At 36.8% G+C, this 24,626-nt stretch overlaps 1 protein-coding gene across 2 annotated transcripts; it reads right to left on the minus strand.

Annotated features, from left to right (window-relative positions):
* Window positions 1–43: 43 nt before the first annotated feature.
* gabra2a (gamma-aminobutyric acid type A receptor subunit alpha2a) lies at window positions 44–19,365 on the minus strand. 2 transcript variants are annotated; one of them, XM_044143296.1, is made up of 10 exons: window positions 19,237–19,365; window positions 19,054–19,130; window positions 16,595–16,707; window positions 14,012–14,079; window positions 11,375–11,595; window positions 10,065–10,147; window positions 9,772–9,915; window positions 8,921–9,073; window positions 7,420–7,622; window positions 44–6,582 (listed from the first exon to the last, which is right to left on the minus strand). In XM_044143296.1, the coding sequence occupies exons 2-10, from the start codon at window positions 19,119–19,121 to the stop codon at window positions 6,280–6,282; spliced, it is 1,356 nt and encodes a 451-aa protein (XP_043999231.1). In that variant the 5' UTR covers window positions 19,122–19,130; window positions 19,237–19,365; the 3' UTR covers window positions 44–6,279. The 2 variants fall into 2 exon arrangements, with proteins under 2 accessions (XP_043999231.1, XP_043999232.1); XM_044143297.1 differs by lacking the exons at window positions 16,595–16,707; window positions 19,054–19,130; window positions 19,237–19,365 and adding an exon at window positions 13,583–13,697 and having other exon boundaries at window positions 14,012–14,033.
* Between the last annotated feature and the right edge of the window lie 5,261 nt (window positions 19,366–24,626).

Raw genomic sequence — 24,626 nt, forward strand, 5'->3', positions numbered from 1 at the left:
CAAGATAAAAAATGAGAAGAAAAAATATCTAACTTGAGTTATTTGCATCATCTTTATTACAGAAATATTTAGTCTTCTTTGAAAATACAACAGCACAAAAAGACTCCTATTTTGGTAATCATACACAGAAAGTTTCAAGCATACATAAATGTGCATAAACAAAATATCTTCACTCCTCTAAAATACCAATAAATTGTAAAGTATCTCAAAAGCACAGTGTTCATATAGCTACACATATGATAGATGCATAAAAGTTGCTTTCAACGAAATGTCATTTAAAAGGATTGCAATTTTACACATACATAGTATTCAATATATTTTAGTGCTAACACAGTGTTTTTTTGTTGAAGGGAATGTATAGGAGAGTAAGTCCTTCTAAGTGCTACATTTTTTATAGAATAATGCCAATAAACAAAAACAATAACACCACAAAGACAGACATCAAGACAGCAAGTACAAATTTGATAGAAACAAACACGTGCATCCAATCAGAACAATCTTTCATAGTATGCAACTTAAAACTAGAGAAGGAAAGATGGATAGCATGTGCTTTGAAAAAGCTACACGCTGAGCAGTGAAGTCTTAAAAGAATTACAAAAAAAAAATGTTGGTAATCCAGGGCCACATTACTGTGACCTAATGAGCCAACATCTTATTGATTTTTACTACACTTTTCACTTTCTGCTGCCTCATGAAAAAGTATGCATTATACAAACCTAAACTACTGAAATAGCACACATTGATTTGCAACAGTTGAAGCAGAGAGAAGAGCACAAATTACCAAATGAACATATTGTTGGTGTGGTGAAGAAATTTCAAAGTTTGGTTTACTATTATAGCATTTTGTAGCATGACATCATTGTTTTCTTCATAGAAAGTAAGAAGGTGACAAGGGTAAGCTCAAACTTCTATTAACACCCGTGTTGGCTGTAGACTGTTAACTGCAGCACAGATGTTGAAGAAAAAACTAGATCGTTACATCTAGAAACACTGGGTCCATATCATCCCTGCAAGTGTTAGCAGACACATAAAAATACAAAAGCCACAAGCACAGACAGAGGATCTGCAGCTGTGCCATTGGGAAATACTGTGAAAAACATATTTTCCACACATATTTTTTTTCTTTCCTGAGAGATTAGAACATCTTACAGCAACACAACAAAATATTCAATGTTATTTCATTGGTTATCACAACTATAAGTAGCACAGCTTATGTCACATGATATACTTTGATGTCAAAAAGTATTTACCCTCTTATAGATTTAAACTGTGTGGTTCTATGACTGTTTGAATCTACCTAGTGGTTCTGTCACCGGTAACATTTACAGCAATTGGCAATTATTCTTTTACATCACTGTGCATGAATTTTAACAAACTCTTCTTTGAAAATACCCCCTGTAATACAGGGGTTCAGCTTAGATAGCTGTGTTCCTAAATGCTATTTTTAACATTGTTGGTTAAAAACTGTTTTCCATATGAAATCAGTCTTATAATTGGAAATATGAAAGTGTGAGAAGTAACAAAAACAAAAATTCCGTAAAAGGGGAAATGCTTTTTTGCAGAACTGCAGAACTTGTTATGTAACATAAACTACTAGACTGGATATCTACCTTAACTATAAATATTGATCTGATAACCACAGAAGTGAAATAAAGTTTTGGGACAGACACCAGCTGTGCTGCTGTAAAACAATCTAATTCAGATAGAAAAGATGACTATTTTGTAGACATTGTTTATTTGCTGCTGAGAGTTAAATGGTTGAATCAGATTTCTGGATTGTGCAAACTGTCAAAAAGACAATTAGTGAAGGTAAAGTGTTTGTAATTCTTCAGCCAGGCCTGTTCTCAGCTTCGATCTATCCTGCAGGCTGGGTAACTTAGCTTATTCTGCCAAGCAAAAATACCTGGCACGGTGATGAGGTATTGGGATTACTAAACTCTGGCAACTCCATAAGTACTCCTTCTCTTTAGCATTTTCTGTTTGGCAATGAAAATGATGGAGCTTCTCGATAATTCAATACTGGCATCATAGCAACACATTGTCCTGTCTCACTTAAAACTCAGAAACATTCTTGACAGTTTGTCTTACCCTTTTTATGTTGGCATGCTGACATCCAAAATGGCAACATAAACATCACTGTGATAAGTGATGTCACATAGAAATCCTTAACCAGTTTTGGAATCTGCCTAACTGTGGAGGACACTGTCTTCCACCCACAACAAGGTTCTTTTCTTGTCTTACGTAAATGGAGATGAGGACTTCACATTAAGTATTAAATTGAAGTAAAAGACTTGGATACGCATTATACTAGACAATGGATGCAACAAAACATGAAATCAAAATTTAAAATCCACTGCCAGACAGCCGAGAATTTCATTAAGCACTCATCTGCTGGTTGATTAAGGCACATGCTCAAAATGCCCAAGCAGTATTTAGAAAATAAATCAGGGTGTAAAACACATTAGTACCAGTAATTTCTACATCTGCAAAGTAACTGTTGGCTTGTAGACTCTGAGCTTATTTTCCAGAGGCAATCATGCTACATTTGACTAGTGTTTCTTGAAGCATAACATGTCAAGTACTCTGTTTCTCAGTAATGACTTTCACTTGAAAGAACTTGCTTCCTTGTCAAATCTCTGTTGGATATCGGAAATTAATTCCCCTTTTTGAATTTAGAGTTCCCTTAGCTTATTCCTGGAGCTTTTCAGGGGATTGTAAAGTGTTCTCAGGTCAGAAATGACATTCATTCCCTCCAGCAAGTTCAGGTTCAGGGTTCTCTGTTAAACAGACATTCTGAAAAAATGTTAAATTTTGGGGGTAAAGCTCATAGGACATTGGGAACAAAATTGAACAATACTGTAACTACTACAGATTAAGCCACAATTAACCAATCACTCTGATTTACTATCCAAAGATATATGGACCTTCATGCTTACAGAGGTCACCTCCATATGTAGAGAAATCCTCATTCTCTTGGCCCATTACCAACATATAAAGTTCATCCGCACTGCATTTGAACCTATAATATCTTTACGTTTCAGCTGAGTTGCAGGTATTAGCTAGCCATAAGCGAACAGATGATTTGTAAGCTGGTTTCAACTGCTTTGCTACATCAAACAGCTGTACAAACTGTAACACAGTGAAGTCTCCAAACCTATTTCTACCACACTTCATCTGAAAGCGTCAGCAGAAGTGAAAACCTAGTATATTTAGGTTTGATGTTGAATGAAAACTTTGTTGGATTACTGCTACAATATGTAAACCCTTCGATTTCTCTTTTTACAGTTCTCAAAGTATCGCTTTTATTTAGATCTTATTACTAAGGTTTATAAGGCCTATTATTGTTGTTAATTTTTCAATATAGTCACAACTACAATGGATGCGAAAAACTCTTCTGTCCTCTGAGAAAGTAGGGGTAGGTATTGATGTGCAAGTGTTCAACTAGTTGTTAAAGTTTGATATGTATGAGTTTTATTTATGGACATCATATTAAAGGGAGTTTCTTTAGTCCACTGCCACCTCCTAAAAACACACTGATAGCAACATTTCCACCAGGCAGCGGTTCTGGTCCAAATTACAGTTGTAACCAGATACTTAAATGCACTGAATAAAAACATAACATTTTGTTCTCACTAATATAAGATCTGAGTAAAGTTCTTATTTCAGGTCAGTTAGAAAAGCAAAAATTATTTTTGTTTGTAAGATTCTTGAATTAAAAGTAAGACAGTTTAAAGAGGGAATTTATATTTTTCTTTTTGTTATAATTACCTTCTTTTAAACCTATCTATGAAAAAATGTTTCTCATGATATTGTGTTGTAATTTGTCATCACAGAACTGATGTAACTGAGCCAGGTTTGTAGGTCACTTTGTTCATACACTCCTTTTCAACCACTTAGAATTTTCTAAGTGGTTGAAATCAAGGCTTTGTAATGAACACTTCAAATCAGTATTTTTTTCTACTTAAGACACTTCATGATTAATTTGGCAACATGACTCAGTCATCGCCTCTTTGTCAGACCCATTTGCACCCAAACTTTAACTTTCTGACTGATGTTTTGAGATTTTGCGTCACTATTCCCACATAACACTATTTTCCTCCCCTATTTTTCCCTCTTTTCTTCCAAATGTAATAATTAACATTTGAATCATTGGGCATCTTTCCATTTAGTGTTCATCAGACAAAAGCACATCTCCACTAATTAGCATCTCCACTGAGTGTATTTGCACAGTGTGAACTCTATATTGCTTTTTGAGTTTTGACTTCTTCCTTTCTGAGTGGCCTCGTAGTCCATGGAGTAAAAGATGAGTTTCACTGTGGAAAATACCACTATTAGCTACTGTAGTCACCATTTTTACAAAATATGTCCTACGTTTGATTCAAACATTTAGCACAACAACATGCTTTTTTCTGGGAAACAGAATCTGACGCCTTTCTGAACAGCATAATGGTTGGACATCCATGGTGATTATACTTACATAATTGTTTCAATCAGTTTTCTACAACATGATATCTTCAGGAATCTCAACATTGTTCCCATGGAAGGACCAGACTTAGGAATATCCACAGTTCTCTTATTAATATCTTGACTTACGAATGTACTTACAAGATATTAGTAAGTACTCTCTTACTAATATCTTGACTGATTTATGTTGGCAAAAATAAATCTGCCAAACTAAATCTTGGCTAATTTATTTTGGTTTTCACACAAAGACACAGTGTGTTTGAGATGTTGCCTTGACATACATCCTCATTTTTCTGTTTAATTCAAATGTCGTACATTAAGAAATCAGAAGCTTGGGATGCCTTGACCCCAGGCTCTCAGGGTGTACATGAGGGAGTTTTCCTTTCCACTTTCCCCACATGTATGAGCGATTTCTGCAACGTTAACAACTTGAAGCAATTGGCTAGGTTTCCTTAGATGGAAAATATTTTACCGATTGACCTAATAAACTGAACTTTACTGCTTTGTTTTTTGTAGGATTAAACAGTTATTGCAGTTAATTTTAAATCTGTCTATGTGATGGATTGAATTGACTTTATATTTCTGTCAATCAATGGGATTTGTCTATTTTGTAAAGTGCTTTGACATGGCATTTGTTGTGAATCAGCATTATAGAATTGGTGCTATGTTGGTGCTACATACAGTACAGACCAAAAGTTTGGACACACTTTCTAATTGAATTCAATTAGAATTCAGTTAGAATTCTAATTGAATTCTAACGCCTTCTAATTCAATTCTAATTTAATTCAGTTAGAGAGTGTGTCCAAACTTTTGGTCTGTACTGTATGTAAACTGATCAAAAACAAGAAAATTTGGTGTTAATATGAGACATTGAGAAAAAATTATTATACATCATTTATCACATCTATCTATTATCCTTGCAGGATCCGGGGGTGCTTACCTTCAGAAGTCATCGAGCTGGATTGATAGCCTGGGAGGTGTACACCCTGGAAATAGTCACCAGTTCATCACGGGGCAACACAGAGACAAACAGGACAAATAATACACGGACACACACATTTATAGGGGCTATTTAGAGTAACCAATTTACCAAACCATCATGTTTTTGGAATGTGGGGGGAAGCTGGAGTACCTGGGGAGAACCCATCCATGCTCAGGGAGAACATGCAAACTCCATGCATAAAAAAAAAACTGAGGCTGGGCATCAAAACCTGTGTTATAGTGTTAACAACTGTGCCACCATGCAGCTTCCTTTCATACAATGTATGTAAATATTTGGGCTAAACTATATATCAATATATATGTCTGAGTGTGTTTACACAGTATTTGAAAAAAAAAAAAAAAAAAAAAAAAAAATCAACTATTTGTGATTATTGTAGTACTTTTTCTTGGAATGCTCATTCCCATAAACTGAACAGCTCACCTGATATCATAAACATCTGATTGCCTCATCTTTTTGCTGATTGGTTCCAAGCAGATTGTGGACAGTTATTTTTCTAAGAGCTTTTGTAAACTTAGTAAAGGTGAAGAGAAAACACCTCTTTGAACCTGAGGGGAACCGCAGAACACTATACCCTGCAGCATTTCAGTTATCCTGGTTTATGCAGTATTTTATATGATTTCTTCATAATATATCTTTAAGAAAAGATTTAATGAAAATTCTGTGTACTCTAAAGTTATTTAGAAATGTGTATCTATACTGGCAGAAAACTGTGTCCAGTAATGAGCGAAGGTTGGTTTATGTAACCAAAGCAGCTGTAATTAAGCGTTGTTGTCTTGAATGTGTGACATGTTGTTGTGCTGGGCCCTTGCTGTTCATTTAGATGGATCCAGGTCTTTGATTACTTTTTCTCTATTCAGGTAAGTGGCCCAATAGACTAGGTTGAAGGTGCCAAACAACACAGGGAACATAATACGGGAGATGCGGTCGATTATGCTGACGCTGTTGAAGGTTTTCTTGTTCTGCTCGGGCTTCGTTCCTCCTGTGATCTTGTTGGGCTCGTTCAGAGTGCACTTGGAGATGGTGGGCAGTGTTGAGTCTTTAGTGATGTTGGGCTTGTAGTTTGCCACAGCTACGGCGTAGGTGTTCTTCTCCTTCTTGACAGTCGCTTCTTTTTTCTGCAGGTAGATTAAAACAGTTGAAGAAATTTAAAACTATGAGAAAAAGGTATGTTACTTATTTATTAATGAATACAATAGATTGGAATTGTTTTTTTTGTCTTGATTTGATATTTTTTTTCAGTTCAATCTGAATTTAATCTTCTGGTTTAATAGTGTAAAACTAGGAGATTAAGTTGCATAACTTAAAAAATGGAAAGCAAAATAAAGCACTTCTAAAACATTTTTTTGGTGAGGACACCTCCACAAGTAAAATGTAAAAAGGGCACATAAATGTAATCACATGAAATTTGTTTGCATTTAGGTTGATTATTGTCACCTAGTATTTTGAAATTGATTTCTCCTAATTAAAGCTCAGATGTTTAGTTTGGTTTGGTTATTGAAGTGACAGTGAACACCATGGAAAAATAGAAAAAGGCCTGGAAAGGACATTAGAAGAATTTGAAATGAATCATTCCACTCTCCAAAAAAAGTTTTGCAAGTAATAGACATTTAAAACATCTGCCAACATGCTGAGATGTGTTTTTCAAGAAAGCTCAACATAATACCAGTCTGCAAGATGTGAAAGCGGCCATATTATGTATTTTCTGGGCATATATTGCCATTTTATAGCACAATCAAGTAATTGTCCTACCCTTAGATGTTATAAAAATGCTGTAAATATCAAAGATAATTTAGTAGAAATTTGCTTATGAAATTTTACACCTTGAAATTGGACATCTGTCTCTTTCAGAAGCTCCCACCCATTATCTATGATTGAATCTGACTATAATATGGATGAAATAGCACATGACATTTAATGGGATGTCCACATGTTTTTCATATGAATGTACTTACCTTGTCATTGACAATACTTTTTCCATCCCAAGCCCAGCCTCGCTTGGTGAAGTAGTTAACAGTGGCAAACTCAATGAGAGCAGAAAAGACAAAAGCATAGCAGACTGCAATGAACCAGTCCATGGCAGTAGCGTAGGCCACCTTTGGCAGAGAGTTACGGGCACTAATACTCAGGGTCGTCATTGTGAGAACTGTGGTCACTCCTGGAAAGAAACATAAAATGAACTGAGTACTTTATTATATGTTCTCTGGCAAATGCACCAAGAAAATACAGACCCCAAAGTCCAACACAGAACACCCTGCGTGTTCCTAAATTTCTGTAACCAGACACCAATATATCATCCATTTCATGTGTAATGTTTCACAGCCACAACTTTGTTTCTGTGCTGCTGCTGCCTGTCTTGGCCAGAAAACATTTGGAAAACAAGATCTTTGACCCTAAGAAGGGTTTAATTCACTGAATAAGGATTTAAACATATAAATGAATAAATAAGTCACTGGAATAAGACCCATAACAGAAACATCAGATCAGGGAGTACTTGGGGAAATCATTTAGCGGTGAAGTTGGTGGTGTGCTGGAGATCAAATTGTCCTGCTCCCTGATCTTAAAGTTTATGGCTTCATCAATTTTTGGAAGTTGTCCAGGTTCTGTTAAAAAAAAAAAAAAAAAAAAACATTCCAAAACCCTCACACCACCCCAATATTTGGGTGGCCAAGAAAGTAAAGCATAATTTCAGAATGAGGACCATTATATTTTTGTGTAAGACTAAATAGGTTGTTTTATACTGCTTTTATTATACAAAGGAAATAATCATATGAGAACAGATTTTTACTTGCTTTCATTAAAAACTCAGCAATGTACTGAACTGATATAAACACACACACACATACACACGCATGCGCACACAGAGATATTTATATTGGAATGTGAATGTAGTTATTTTATACAAAGATAAGAACAATTTACTTAAGAGAAATAAAATGTCATGAAATTCAATGTTGTCTGCATTTATTTTTCAAGTGTAGGTTTTTGCACTTTACATCCATAAAATTTGAAAATTTTAAGTGGAAAATTGACATTTCCACAACAGAGCTGAGCTAACACTCAAACCTTTATCTGAATAGTTGGTGTCGAGATTCAGACAACTACTGCAGCTGCTGCTGTTCTGCTCTCCTGCTTTCCTGCTGTGCACACTCTTGTGTAGACACGGTTGTAAAGAGTTTTAATGTGCGTTCTCTTTCATGTTCACTCTGCAAATAACCATGCACATTAAAATTTTTAGGAAGAAATTAAATAGGGTTTAAGCCTCTACATCTCTGTTGCTTTTGATTCACTGTCACCAAGATTTGTGAAGCAATACAGACATTAAGTTCTTGAATTAATCTGATTCTGACTTTTTTTTTTTTCACCTCTTTTGATGGTCAGGATTTCCAAAGTGTTTGCAATCTTTAAATCCTTTATTTCACTTAAATAACAGATTCAAAGTTTCAAAATACTCACCAAACACTGTTCTAGCAGGCACTGATTCCCGGTTGAGCCAGAAGGAAACCTGGGATAGAATGACTGTCATGATGCAGGGCAGATACGTCTGGATCACAAAGTATCCAATCTTCCGTTTTAAGTGGAAATGAGCCGTCATCACTGTGTATTCACCTGAGAGTCATAGGAACAGGTTCACTTGACATAATAATATATTCATGTCAAGAACAGAGGAAAATAATGGAGAGGATAGTTATCATTTATTGATTATCACCTGGTTTTGATATACTTGTATTCACAAGAATACAAACGTTGTATTTGATTTTTACTCTTTGGAGTGTTTGCTGCATTTATAACTACGGTTTGCAGAAAACTGATAGGGCTATTTTCTGCCTGCTGAGTTAAATACATATTGGGATTATCTCCAGCCTTCATTCTTCTTGTTTGCTACAACACTTGAAAATAACTCAATTTAATCCCATTGAAGGAAAGTGGCTAAAAGAAAACACTTCAGTAACTGTGAAATCTGAAATTGAAACACCTCCAACGCAAATGAAGATATGGTATGACGATCGCTTCTCCTCCCACCATGTGGTTCACCCACACTGGCTTGTGAATGAGTATGTAAAATATTTGGAACATAAAACTGCATGAAATGAATACCAACGATGAACTGGTGAATAAATTATGTTGCCAAAACCATAAAATTTTGATTAAAGAACTTTTCTGAATTGCATTATTTATATTAATTTGTAATGTATAAAAGACCAGACCATAAAAGATCAGATTTTGAGTTCATAGTACTACAGAAACCAATGTAGGAATCACCAGTTTGAGTGTTTTTGATAGTCTTTGTCTGATTAGGTGCCTACCAGTGCTGGATTTAATGGTCTCCTTTCCAACAGTCTGTCCAACCAAGTCATACTGGTTGAGCCTGGACCCATCATCTGCTACATCTACTGACTGGGAGGCATTTCTTGTCCAAATGTAAGTTACCTCTGTCTTTGTGTAGGCATCTGATGCAGAGATAATACAAACATAAAACAATTAGAAATGACTGTGGTGATTAGTCATTTAAAATCTCCACAGCTGAAGACTGAAAATCCATTCATCCATCTGTCTATCCATTTTTTCTGAGTTTGATTCTGCAGATTTTAACACTTACAGCTGCCAAACTTAAGAGGACATGAATGTGAGTCCATGGGGAAGTCCTCCAGATGCATGGGACACTCAGCTTGAACTGTTAACCTGGCAAAAAATATAAATATCTTCATAAAGCATGTTTGGATGTTTGTGTCGTACACCAGAAGACATGTATCCTAAGGTCATTGGATATCATAATGAAATTGCAACTGACTGACTGTAGAAAAGATTTCAGTGTCATGTAGATATGTTAACTATATATGAAGTATAATACAATGATGAGTCCATAAAGATGACTAAATATAACTTCAAAATCGGTTATGTTTTAACAAGATGCTGTCATTGTGGAGCCCAGGCTGTTATAAACATCTGCAGTTGCTGGGCAACAAGCAAATTAGGTGGGAGCCAACTGAATGAAGCAACAAGCTGATGGGTGAAGTCCTTAAATTAGCTCTATCAGACTGAAGGAACCCAGATCTGTTGCCACCTTTAAGGTCAGTAGATGCCTTTGGCAAACAGATGGAGTCTGTCTGAGCAAACAACCCATACTCACTGGGATACTTCCTGCAAGATCAACAAGAAAGATTGTGCTTTTAGTGCATAAAACTATGACTAAGGAAAACCATTTTGCTAAAATATATTTATGCTTTATGGATCAAAAACTACACCAAATAAAAAAAAAAAAAAAAAAAAACAATGAAGAAAAATCGAAGTCCACTGTTAGAATTTAAGAAATGCAACACATGAAATGAATCAAGTGTGTCTACATCTCCAAAATCAGGAGTTTTGTCATGCAACACAAAGTCAAATGTGAGGTCATTGGTCCAGCAAACTCAGTCATGAACAGGACAATGACCCTACATACAGCCGTAAATCAACAACAGACTCGCCAAAAAAAGTGTTAAAGGCACTGAAATGCCCCAGTCAAATAATGTAAGTGTGTGAATACCATGCACTTTCACTAATTTCAATCTGAACACAGTCAAAAATCTGAAATTTTTTTCAGATGAAATTGTGTCAGAGAGCTAAGATGACAAAGAATTCTTGAAAATATTTTGCACAGAAAAGATGTCTGTTGCATTGTGCTCTCAAATCTCCCTTAACATTTGGAACTAGTACATTAATGCACCAGGGAAGAATAATCTGAAAACACAAAGAGCAGCAATAAGTGTCACGATTGTAGGAGATTGACTTTAATGTAGAAGCAGGTCTCCACCAGCTCACCACCAACACTCCATCAAAGACAACTCTACCCAAATGAAGCAAGTTGAAGTTTGTAACTTGACATTGGTGTCTTCAAATAGAAAAAAACAGAGGTGGAAAGCCAGGTACCTCATGGTGTAGAGCAACGTTCCATTCTCCATGATCCTCAGGAGTTTGTTGGGCATGGTCATGTTGTGGGCCACAGATTTCTTGCCATTATGAAAGAATGTGTCAGGGGTCCAAATCTTACTGGCCATCAGATTGTTGAGAGGAAGGGTGTTCATTGGTCCATGAAACTTCAGCCGTTCGTCCAACCAGCTTTGACGGAAGAAGACGTCCACTGTGTATTCCTGAAAGAAGGGCAGAGGCAATTGGGTTTTACTGAGGTACAATATTCAAAGCAACCAACAAAGGAAGACTTGCGTAGTTAAACAATTTAGCAAAAGTAGTAAAATGCCAAAAAGCCTGCCAAACATGCTGGATCTCATTCAGTTTAAAAATCAAAGGTTTATAACTATGTCCCTGAAAACAATTTAAACATTTTTATATTTTTTCAACAGTTATTCAAAGATTTTTTAGTAACATGCAGGTTACGGGGACTTTTATAACCTTTTAGAATTTATGGACAGTCCATTTGTACCCAAAATAGCAAATTACACCTGATCATATAATGTTGATAATGTCCTTCAGAACTCAGTCCAGTTCTGTCACGACTGAGCTTATCGTGAGATCACAGCTTGACGTCGTGTGACACCTGGGTGGGTCCAGCCACATCTGTCAGTGTCAGATCCAGCTGTTGCCTAAGGCGAGTGCCATCCCAGGTTTACATCAAAATCACAGAGACCTTCCCCTCCATCTAAGTGGAAGCATCTCCAGTTTGCTCTGTTTCCTCTTATTAGTCCACAGTACTTCAGCAGGAACTAACTTTGTTTTCAAATGGGTCCATGAGATCCAGCAGTAACTTTCAGAGACAAACTTCGGTACAAAACTGTCCCCACAGTGAGAGGTTTTGGTTGTTTTATGCAGCTTTGAGAGTCTCGATTTTAAAATATTACCTTACATTTCTGACTTTTTCTTTCATACATGGTTGTGTACTACTAGTTCTCCAGTCTGAAATAATACTACAAATGAGGTTTTAATGGAAAAAATTTGTTCATATGGTAGGCTATATGAAAAACAAGATTTTGCCTCTAACTCGTCTGCTACCAATTCAAATACTGAAGGCATTTTTTTCTTAGAGATGACTGAACATGTTCACAGTTGTTCACTGAGGTGAAAAAATATCCCCAACCACACAGCTCTCCTCTCTTCAGTGTATATATTGTAAGTATACATTGAAGAGGCATTGTTTTCCACAAATCCTTAGCTATGTAATTAGAAGAGACATCGCTGTGTCACTGAGAAAATGCAGCAATTTCCTGGTTAGCTTTCCAAAGCAACTCTGCATGTCTGCTTTTTGATGAGCTCAAATAAACCAGCGAAGACAAACATCCACAAACAATCATGCAAAAAGATCAGCGGGGGAGCATCCAATCTGAAGGATGTGTATCAGAGCACAACTATCAGAGACACAGAGAAGAAATACACACAGTGGTGGAGTGCAATTATCTGCTGCAATTTTGATGGAGACATGGGCATGTATTAAATATGAGACACTCTTCTTCCTTTGAAGGTGCAGTCTCGAACACAGCCACTTCCATCTTTGTGCTCTGTGTCACTTAAATATTTGAGGAGAACCAGGTGGGCTCAGAGAATGGGCTCAGATTGTAGTGGAAAGCAAAAAAGAAAGGCTGTTAAGGCAGGAAAGATGGCTTTTATGCATTTTATGAAATGAAACTGCAAAGTGAAGGGTCTCCCTGACTTGAAGTCAAATAACTTTCAGCAGTAGTATCAAATCATGTTATCAGTCAAATCACAAAAACTTGAAATCACTGCTTGAATCTGAATCTAAGGTACTTCTTGTTTTCACTCGTTAAAATACACCCATCCTTACATTTCATTCCAGGAAGCCAGTCAAAATTGTTGGGATGAGTGAAACTTTGCGAATAAAACCCGTATTCCTGAAATTCTAAGTCTCTGAGGAGCGAAGATCTTCAGAGGGCCTTGATAAACAGTATAGAATATCAAAAAACCATTTGAGAAATTTGAATGGAATGCTGCATCCCACTGGAAACAAATCCCTTTGTTTGTGTCAGGTTTAGATGAAGCCACGCAGCAGGTTTGGAGCTGGTAAACAATAATGACCGGTCATATATTTATATATGACAAATCAGCAGCTGTGTATCAGAGCTGGATGGAGGTGGATGTTCAGATATCATTTTAATAACACACTCTAACCTTTGCCATGTCGGCGCTCTTTTGATTGGATTGGCTGAGTTTCCAATGGCAACAAGATCAGCAGTACAGGCAGCAACCTCTCTCTCTGTCTGTGTTTCAGTCTGGAAGATTTTATCTGAATGTGAATAATCACATCCAAACTGGCTCAGGAAGACTGGCGGAAGATTTATAGCAGATTATTTGAACCAAAAGCAGAATTTCTAGACAAACAACAGCTTGTGTTGATTGTGGTAAGATGGTTCTAATAAATGACACAGATACTCTTCATAGACTGCACCACAGAGACAATTAACAATTTGCTTAGGCAGTTAACTCTGCTTGGGCACACCGTTTAGTTTTACACCTGTAACCCTTTAAGTAATGATTAAAAGTAAAAGCAAAAAAAAAACTATGCATTTTATAGTACAATAATAGTGTTGTAAGACCTACCATATCTGTGTCAGACACTGGTCCAAAACTGGTCACATAGACATTTGTCTTTACTTCTGTCACTCGGTCTGGAAAGGGGAAACAATTGAAAATTCTCAGACAACAAAGTTTCAGAGGTTTTCAACCATCTATAAATCATGCATTCAACAGCTTGAGCAGAAGTAAACCCCCCAAGACAACACAAAAGATGTAGTCTAAATTGTTCTACAAGTCAACAAAACATTTTTGTCAGGCAAACTCCCAGGCACCCCGAATATACTTAAAGTGGGAAAGAGATGGGACTGCTCCATAGAGAAGGCCAGGATTGTTTCTTTTGAATCTGAGCTAAGACTCAGTGGGCCTCTCCTCTCTATTTTCACTGGATTGTTTGTCAAACTTGTGTGACATTTTATTACATCTATACAAACTTGTTAGGAGAAATTTCAGTTGCCAAAATTAAATAAATCTTTTAAGGATCGCAACTTAAGAAGAGTTTTATTACTGCAATCAGTTCACAGTGGTGCTTAAAGTGACATTAAGACTCCAACAGTCTGAATAAAATCAGATTGATGGTCCAATCACAGTGCTTTGATTTTTTTTTTAAACAAAATTTTGTTTTTAGATGTTACACCACGAACAGTCTTTAACAGTTTTTAATTTTCTTGCCAAAATAATGTCAATGTCATTCAGTCCCTTGTTAATTTACTCATATCCCTTAAATTTTTTCATGTTACTACCTGCATTTATGTATTGTGTTAGGATTGCAGGTAATAAACTAACAGAATGGAGTGGATAATTTTAAATTGGAAGTAAATTCTACATGTTTTTCTTTTTTTTTTTTTTTTTCAAAATTAAATCTAAAATGTGGTGTGCAAATGAAATTTTCAGCCTTTTCTGTTATACCCCAAGCTAAAGTCCAGTGTTATCATTTATCTTTTTTTGTTTTTTTTCCCCCACCAGGAGGTTCTTTTTGTGGGCTCTAGTGTCCCTTATACCACAGTAGGCTGACAGGAAAGGGGGAAGGAGAGGGGGGAAGACTTGCGGCAAATGTCGTCGAGTCCGGGAATCAAACCCGCGACGGCCGTGTCGAGGGCTGAAGGCCTCCAAGCGTGGGGCGCGCTACCCTCCACGCCACCGGAGCACGCCCCATCATTTATCTTTAGTTTACAGTTTACCTAATGGTTAAGCTGTTACCTCCATGCATTAAATACAATTTTCTTTGCCTTCAGAGAGAAGGCAATGATCCCCATTCATCCCTTTTTTTCTGTTTTTCTGTTTCCAGAGCATCAAATCTTAGACATTGAGTCCAATAAGAGAAACTGTTCAAACCAAATGAGCTCAATCATTCCAGGCCCAAAGTCCACCAGCCTCGTGAATGTGTTTTATAATTTCCAACCCAGGCGGATGTTCTCACTGAACAAATTATTCAGATTTGAGATACACAGTAGCATAGCTCATTACGCTAAGAGCTGCAGAGAGCCCAATAGATTCACCTGCAGGCAGATTTACTTTTAAAATGCTGTTTTTAAAGAGCTGACAGGGGCACAAAGGCATTTTCTGACAGTATCACAGATCCTTTCATTGTAGCGCAAAGGAGGATGAACTGCAGCAAGCTCTTCCACCATACAACAGGCATCCTATTATAATTTACATTTTCGTCTAAAATATGAAACCTCCTTTTTTTTCCCCAGTGACTGACACCGGTAGATTCAAAATACTGTTTCTGATCTGCATTACAAATTTGATCTTAGTATCAGATTATCTGAATATTGAGTGTTGTACTAGGAAGACATTTCTTGAGAGCTGGAAGCAGACTTTGATTCTTTATGAATAATATTGCTCATATTAATGCACCACTGAGTGTTCTTCACTATGGACTTAATCTCAGTCAAAGTTACCAAAGACACAAAATCCATCTCAACTGAAATTGTTGCACCAGAGGTGATATGGTCATGAAAAAATAAAATAAAATGAAGCCTATAGGCGCAAATTCAATCTGGAAGACTCTTTTAGCCCCACCTGCATCATCCAGCCGGAACTTCCGGCTCATTACCGTTGATTGCTCAACGCCAGTCCAAGACTCGTCACGTCCAATCAACGTCCAAGCCCCAGCTGATAAGGACCGCCATCCATGGCATCGTGCGCTTTCCAGCAGAGCTCAACCCACCTTCACCTCCACTCGCACAGCATCAGGCCACATCCTTCATCGCCTCCACCACCAGTGCCGGGTCCCGGGGGGATGACGTTCCTCTCAGCATACGGAATGCTCATCCAAGCCCATCGCAATGTTTGCGATGATCAATGTCCTTAGCCGGGGCCCGAGCGCCAAACATTTAAATCATACTGTCATTAAACTTTTCTAATGGTTACCCTTTTGTCTGTCTGAGTCTCTACAGATTGAAATAAATGTTGGGCATTTAATGACTCATTTTAGTCAGGATAAAATTGTTATACCTTTGTCACCATTTGTGGAACAAAAAAACTGAGTGTAAAAAAGATGTATTATACATTTTCTACAAAGAGGAGTCATATTAACTTGAAATTTATCCAGTTTCTGTCTGTGTTGCTTTGATTTGATACTCGCTTCAGTTGTCTGCATCTTACCTCCAAGGCCAGGTCTGAGTCTGTTGTCGTACCCATCCAGGAGACTGTCCAGGATTTTGGTAAATGTTGCGATGTCTTTGGAGTTCTGTTTTGAATTACCAACTGCTCTCGACCTAAATAGGAGAAACATATCTTTGTGCATCAGAACGTCTCATACGTTTTAACAGGATTCTGTACACACCAATTTAACAGGCAAAATGTCAAATGTCGTTGTTGCTGAAGCTGTTAAAGTGAGAAAAAGCTGGATGTCGGTAAAATAATTTGTTTGGAAATTTGATGTGACAGGTCATGGACCCTTTGATATTTCACCTGCTGAAAGGGCAAATATTTATACACTAATAATCTGATATGCATTTCATATTTTATAAACACACTGAGCCATGATTTCCTGACCCTTCTTACCAAAATGCAAATCACTCAGGCAGAAATTTCACAAAGCATGGCGTCCTATAAACATTTATATCCGGCTGTAATTGTTGATGAGGAAGAGCAACACTTTGCCTCATAATATTTTAAATAAACCCATTAGATATTGATGTTTTTTTGTAGTGAAAACATCAATATCATTGAAAGTGCTATAGTACAGTGTTTATAGTGACCTGTAAAGTCTGACTCCAACTGTTCAAACTGATTTTCCACCTGAATCTTCACTGAAACAATTTGCATCGATTTTAAAATAATTTTAGGAAAGAAGAGGGGTTTAATGTTGCTCTGTAATTAGCAGGAGTCTCTAAATCAAAGGTAGGTTACTTAGTAACTCTTTGGTACATATCCGCCGAAGATAAAATGTGAGTTTTTATTAATTAAACCTACCCAGTACTTCCTCCTTTTAACATATTAAGTTGAAATGGAATCTAACCCTAGAAATTGACGTAACACAGATCTGACGTAGTTGTTATTTCTAAAGAAACCCAAATTATTTTCCTATCACAGTGGATGAAGATGCTTTCATCTAAAAAAAAAACAGTCAGAAGCCTTCTCATGATCTTGTTGATATGTTCGATCAATATTCTGATTGTGGAAAGCATAGCTGGGTCTTTGGTGTTCACCCTGTATCAATATTTGAAAAACAAATTTAACAAATCTTGATTCCATAAAAAACAAAATAATGTAAATGGGCTCATAAAGTTATATTTAATGAGAGTTAAATGAGTATAAGGCTCAATAAAGCAATGGTTGTATTTGCCAGGCAATAATACTTAAAAAATATGGAGTTATTCTTCTTATCACTTACTCATGATGAGTAGTATGCTGCTTTGGATTTGCAAAAGGTTTTCTTATTAATGCATATATATATTTATGTCTGTCTGGCTTTCATCTTAAACAATGTAGCTCTGAATGTATCCAATCTGTAAGAAAAAATGAACAAGGTTTCAGCTTGGTGCTGCATAAAGTGTTGACTTTTAGCAAGATGAACTGAAAGGAAAAGTCCCTTAGATGACGAAATAAGTGGAGAGAATTGGGTAGCAGCTGAAACTCTTCACCTCCAAATGGATTTCTCAGTTTAGTATTCTTCCATCAAACTTAATGTGCCTGGAAGGCACTAATGCAGTTTATATTTAATCAAAACTTGTGACTCAGAAGAGAGTTATATGCTATTCCTTCTGGTGTTGTTTTTAATTTTGTTACAATGGTAACTTCAGTGGCCAAAATCAAGCTGGTGCTTTGTCATCACACTTTGGCTTAGAAATGCAGCCAAACTTACTCGGAAAAGTTTTCTTTTCAAAGATGAAGAGTGCAGCTCAGGAATCTGTAGTTTTTGTGAATTTAGTGGTAGATTTAGCCAAAATTTGAGAAGTAGCCTTCCTACAAAATGCTGTCGTAACATTGTCAGATCTTGTCCAAAGAAACACAAACTGATGCGAATGACAACTGTCTTAAAGTTACAACATGCATCTACGTTAGACTGGGTTGTGCATAGTTTTCTCTAATGTATGATTATTTAAAAGGCAAGGATGAGAGGAGTAATTTAAATTATTATAAGTATATATTCATTTCATTATTATGATTTTAGAATTATTGTCAAATTAATTTCTACATCGGATTTTCAAGGTATTGGAAATGATCATGAAATAGAATAGAAATATCCTGCGTCTTTCACTTTTCTTTACAAAAAAATAAATAAATAAACTGTCGTCTGATTAAACCAGCTCTATTTCCATATTCTCAATTTCCTGGAAGTTTTGAGATTTAATTCTACACATTAAATTCTTCCAGCGCTTTTATTGGATCTGTGATTTGAGATTCATTGTGACGCTTCTCTGAGATTAAGGAATCATTGTCTAATAACTCATGACGATCTGGGCGCACGGAGAAACTAAAAAAACAACCATATCCAGCTGTTTAAGAAACCTCGTCCCTTACCTTGCTATAACTGAAACTCTCCTGTGCGCAACAAGCAGGCAAAAATCCATTCAGATTAATTAAAAACGCTCAATGGGTTACAGTCAGAAACTTACCGTGTTTGCCACAGAGCGATGAAGCAGACCAGCACAGACAGAGGACGCGAGCTTCTTTCTCTTCTCATGACTGGAGCCTGAAAATCAGAAAAAGCTTCAGAGCGCGTTTAGATCTCCTAAACCCGCTTCATTTCCACTCAACATTTCGAAACAGCGCAGCTCTGCCAGAAACCGAAAGCCTACCTGAAGCTCGACAGGTATGCCTGCCGTTGCTTAGGAAACCGTGATGCGCCTGGCGGAGATGTGCGGAGGTCTGAAGGCGGTCAGAGAGCTTCCATCCTGCCAGACTCTCCTCCTAACAACCGAAGCTGAAAACGAAAACTGCGCGGGGAGAGAGGCTCCCTGCTGAGGCGGACAAAGTCTGTGCGTGAGAGCGCGCGGCTGCGCACGGTGAACATCCTCTGCTCTGACGAAGCCCATTCAGGATTAGGGAAAGCGCTCAAATACATCTGAGCTTATTCTTTTCCGCAAATATTAGAACAAAAGAGGGTAATACAAATGACTTTAGAAAAAAGGATAATTGATTGTTATTATAACTTCCGTAAATAATTTTTTGGATTGAACAGGACAGGAGGCTAAAAATCAAACATCCATCACACGTTAGCCTAATATTTTCATGAAGGAAGTAACTTCCAACTGTAACATCTTACTCATCCTGAATGAGTCATATTACCCCACCCCTCCCCCCCATTCCCCTATGGTACAATGATGACCATGGAGTTACTCATCGTACAGATGTATTACATCACCTTTGTCTGTCTATCCTGCAAATGCTGCACTTTAAATGAAGTATAACTCTGATTATTTACTTTTCACAGAGGGTTGAAATATTTTTCTAAATATTTTAAAATAACACAGGTAGATCAGGGATGTTCACCTCATAGATGATTTCTGGTCCAAAGAATGATTTGTGTGGTCAAATCTACATTTGAAAAATTGTGCAAGGATTTTGGATCTTAGCCCAATAAGGCCCTTAGGTCATTCTAGCAGTGTGAGAGCTTGAAGTTTGAAACTGCATCCATAACCAGATTATGGTAGCATCACATTGAGAAGGTATGAAAAAAAGAATACAAGAGAGAGAGAGAGAGGAAAAAAAATATGAAAGAGGTCTTCCAAGTTACCTTCCACCTGTTCAGTTTACTCAATTAATGAATATAGGAAATGTTAACATCTATATATAGATGGTATCATCTTTCTGTCTTTCTATAAAGAGACAATAAATGATCCAGTTGGAAGAATTTCAGTTTCAAAATACCCCCAATAAAATGCAAACTCGTTTTGACTATAGGACCAGAACAATCCACTGCTATGAGATAAAAACGGTGAACCTGGGAAAGGTCAAATGCTGTGTCATTTAGATAAAGTCAGCTCTGCATCTGTGGCATTTAATAAAAATATTTAAGGTCATAAACTGCAGCTTCATTTCCAAGGAAACAAAGCTCCCCACTCAGTTGTACTGTAGCTGGATAAATAAAAATTGACAAGACATTAAAGCAATAAATACAACACCCAGAATGATCAGAGACATTCTAACGTTAGACTGTGTGGGTTTGAGAATTTGCCTTGTGTTTGTCTCCTTATTATTTGTCCCTAAAAAGTGTTTTCCTTATAGCTCCTCAGTACTTTTGATTAATTCTGCAATTTTCCTGGTTTCATGTTTTCTGATCCATTTGAAACAATTGGGATAAGTAGTTTTATTCTAGTCACAGCTGCAAGTTTTACACTAGGTTTAGATTGTTTTTTAATGCTATATTCTGTGACTGATTTGTCACAGAATATAGCAGAGGACAAGCAAGATTTAAATCTAGATACAACAGTAACGGCCTAAAGAGACAGCTTGTAATCATTTCACTGAGCTGAAAATATCTTATTTTGTACCGCCATTTTATTTGCAGAACAACGACCAAAATGCTTGTGCAACATGTGCAAAAAAATCAGAAAATTTTGTGCAAACAAGCATCAAAAGAAACACAACCTCTTCTGCAGAGAGCTCTGTTCAGAGATTTTGATGATGACAAATATGAATTTAATGATCACTGAATATGTGAAACTCACTTAATATTTAATTGTGTTTGAAGAAACTATTGCAGATAAAAATCCAATCAGCTGTACTAAACAAAGCGTATTATGACTGCAAATCTATTCGGGATCAAATACAGAAAAGTATCTAAAGTCTGGAGATAAACTGTGCTTTAAAATCTGCACACAAGTTTTCACCAGAAAATGATAGATCTGGTTCAGCCTCGTTTCACTACTGATGACTGTTAGCATTCTGAACTACAGGTTTCTGACTTCTCTTAGAGTAAATCTTTACTTCATGGGGTCATACAGGCATTAAACGTAAACACTTTATCAAAGACACAGTTACAGGGACCTGACCTGACAAAAGACAGCAAACAGTGGATGTGAAAGTGTCTGATTGTTGAAGCAGTGATGGAAAAATATCCTAGGAAATGTCTGTTGAACTCATCTAGAAGATGTTCCCTGTGGTAATAAATTCAGTTTTATTCATAATGAGCAGCTGAAGCTGAAGATGTGATTCCGTTTGACATCATTTTTAATATTTATACTTGCTGTCTTCCTCAGCAAAACACAGCTTCATTTCATCTTGAATATCTACGCTCCTCACACAGAACTGATGTCTTCATGTTCACCATCAGAGTCTGAATGAGTCATTCAAACAGGAACACAACATTAGCATTTTTCCACATTATTCAAGTCATCTAAACATGTTTGACCTCCGGTGGAGATTCAACCCCTTCACATCTTTAGATCCATGTGCAGTTGCTCCACTTTATCCCAAACCAGATGAAATCCTTCTCCTCTGGGCTCTAAAAGTTCACATACATGAAAATAAGGGGATCCCAAAGGAGGACAACACAAACAGAGAGTGAGTCAAGAATTATTTGCAAAAACTGGACAGTATGGAGAAAAATTGAACTAAAATTGAACTCTTGAGGCTGAATTACAAACCCAGAAACCGCTTTCTGACTCCTCCATGAGATGAAAGTAAAAAATTTATCCCATCTTTGATGGCCTTTATCTACTGCATTAAATCGCGATCCATTAGTTACATTTACGGCACTGATGAGCTCTGACTTCCCAACACAGCTCATCATCACACTCCCGAGCAGCAGACAGATGATTTTCTAATTATAATCTATTTATGCAAAGTGGACATTTTAAATGAGCTTTATGTTTTAAAAATGCTTTAAACATCATTTAGGCCATATTAGATTTACAGTTTTCCTCAGTCGCTTTGGAACATTTTTCAGAACAGATTTGAAATGTTCAAAACTACTTGTTCAATTGTGCCAAAGAGAAGAAAAAGAGGAAGAGGTGCGAGACTGTGGTGGAGGAATTAGGAGGCAAAACAGAGGAAGAGGCAGGAGAGGCCAATGACAATGCCAGTTTCCATCGCTCCAACATCATTTTGAAATGGTTGGTGACCCACAAGACACCCTACTCCTCATTTCTTAAACCCACTGAGGAATTTTTCTCAGCATGTTTATTGACACATATGATTACTTTTGATGATGTAAGAATTTTGAGAAAGAGGCTTTCTTTTGCAAGTAATTCATGATGTTTTGATGTTTGTACCAAGTGATCTGAGACAAGAACTCACTCTTTCGTAAGTGTCAAGGATGATTTGAGATATTCAACAAAACAACTGAGAAAAACTGTAATCAACCAAAAAGGACTGAAAACTGGATGTTAACTGGACTGAAGCACTGTAGTCGGACCTTCTAGAAGCTGTGCAGAAACAAATGTCTGCCTGATTTAATCAATAAGCAATTTCTCTGATAAGCTCTGGTAACATCGAAGATAATAACTACTTGAAGATTTTTCAGCTGAAAGTTGTCTGCAAGCCTTTGCATTGTGGTGTGCACTTACTTTTTCTCTATAATTATATTTGTTTAGTTCAGATATTAATGTTTATTACTTACTAAACAGTAACACATATGCAGATTTAGTTTCATTCCAAAAAGCAGCACTTCTTCTGTGAACAGCAACACTGACGTCGTCTTAAAATGAAAATCCCACAATTTATTTTCTGCCCTGCCTGCTTCCCCCTTCACACACACACTCTAAAAACACCTTTTAGCAAAATAAATGAATTTTACATTAGGAGCTGACTCATAAACAACCAAGGTCCATTTTGCACCATGATGTCCACCTTTTTTCTTCTTTTCTCTCGTCTTTTACTTTTCTCTCCCAAACTCTTGAATCCCTGCATATTTTCTGAATGGCACTGTATGTGCCCTTTGTGTGCATGCATAAATAGTCATTCTGCAAGTTCTCTATGGTTTTGCTCTATCACCAACATGTTTACGTAAGAGAAGTTGTCATGGAGATGGACAGATCCATGACAACATGTTTTTAGCTTTCACATAGTCTAATTTTATCATGTTAGAGTCAGGACAGAAATATTTTGTGATTCACCATATCTGTGATAGTTTTATATGATTTATTCTTGCTTTTAGTGTCATTTTCTAAAATATTTGGTTAATCCCCCTATTGGTTAATTCAACAAATGATGTTATATAGAGATGAAGAAAAATATTTAATAGAACACTATTTAAAAAACAATTTCTTTAGGATTCCTGAATGAGAATCTCTGTTTTACTCTTTCACTATAGATATTTTTCTCTTCTTTCTGAAATACTTGTTAATTATTAGCCTGGTACACTTTGCTTAGTATAGAGTCTTTGGGCTCTAGCCTGTAGGCTTCCTGTAGGTGAGGACTCTGTTGCGGTTTTAAATTTTACCCAATTACTAACGTTTGCCCATGACATATGCGACGCCAAGAAAACATGCAGGAAATTGCCTACACTGTAAACTATCTTCCTCCACTGCAAATAGAGAACTGTCAATCCGAACAAGGCAGCTGATATGTCAGTTCAATATTGGAAGAATGGCCAACACGGACAGAATGGCTTTGTTGACTTCTTCCGCTGCCATTTCCAAAAACTACAGGCAGACTACAGCGAATAAAATTGACGGTATTGTACGGTATTAGTACAATGTGCTGGAAGCAATATTGTATTTTATTTTTTTTTTTAGCGGTATTGCTCAAAGAGGCAAGTAGATTATGAGTGTCCATTTTTTGGAGATAATTTATGATACTTTTAGGATTTTTATGCAAACTCATAGCTGACATGTTTCCAGGTTATTGTTATTACTATGATATGTTTTCCGTTCCTTCTGATGGACTCTAGGGGGCGTGGCTAAGCAGGGAACCGGTGGCACGCCTGCATTTATTCACTTCCTCAAGCCGCCTGCATATAATGAGCAGTCAGACAATCCCTCTTTGTTTGAATGTCCCACCATAGCGGTCGCATCAAGCTACTTGTGTCTTAGAGCAGTGTTTTTATGACAAGTGTTTTAGGGGTTCAGTTCTCAAAACATTATGTGCAAAGAGCTGCCCCTGCTGGACAAAGACGGTTTAACATCCAGAGACATGATGGGTAAAATGTTTCTTTAACACACTGAAGGCTTTTAGATATGAAAGCTACGGCAAATTAAGGGGAATCAATGAATCTTAATAAATGCTATTCATGGTTCGTTCATTC

Source organism: Gambusia affinis, linkage group LG16 (genome assembly GCF_019740435.1).
Source record: "Gambusia affinis linkage group LG16, SWU_Gaff_1.0, whole genome shotgun sequence".
Classification (NCBI taxonomy): domain Eukaryota; kingdom Metazoa; phylum Chordata; class Actinopteri; order Cyprinodontiformes; family Poeciliidae; genus Gambusia; species Gambusia affinis.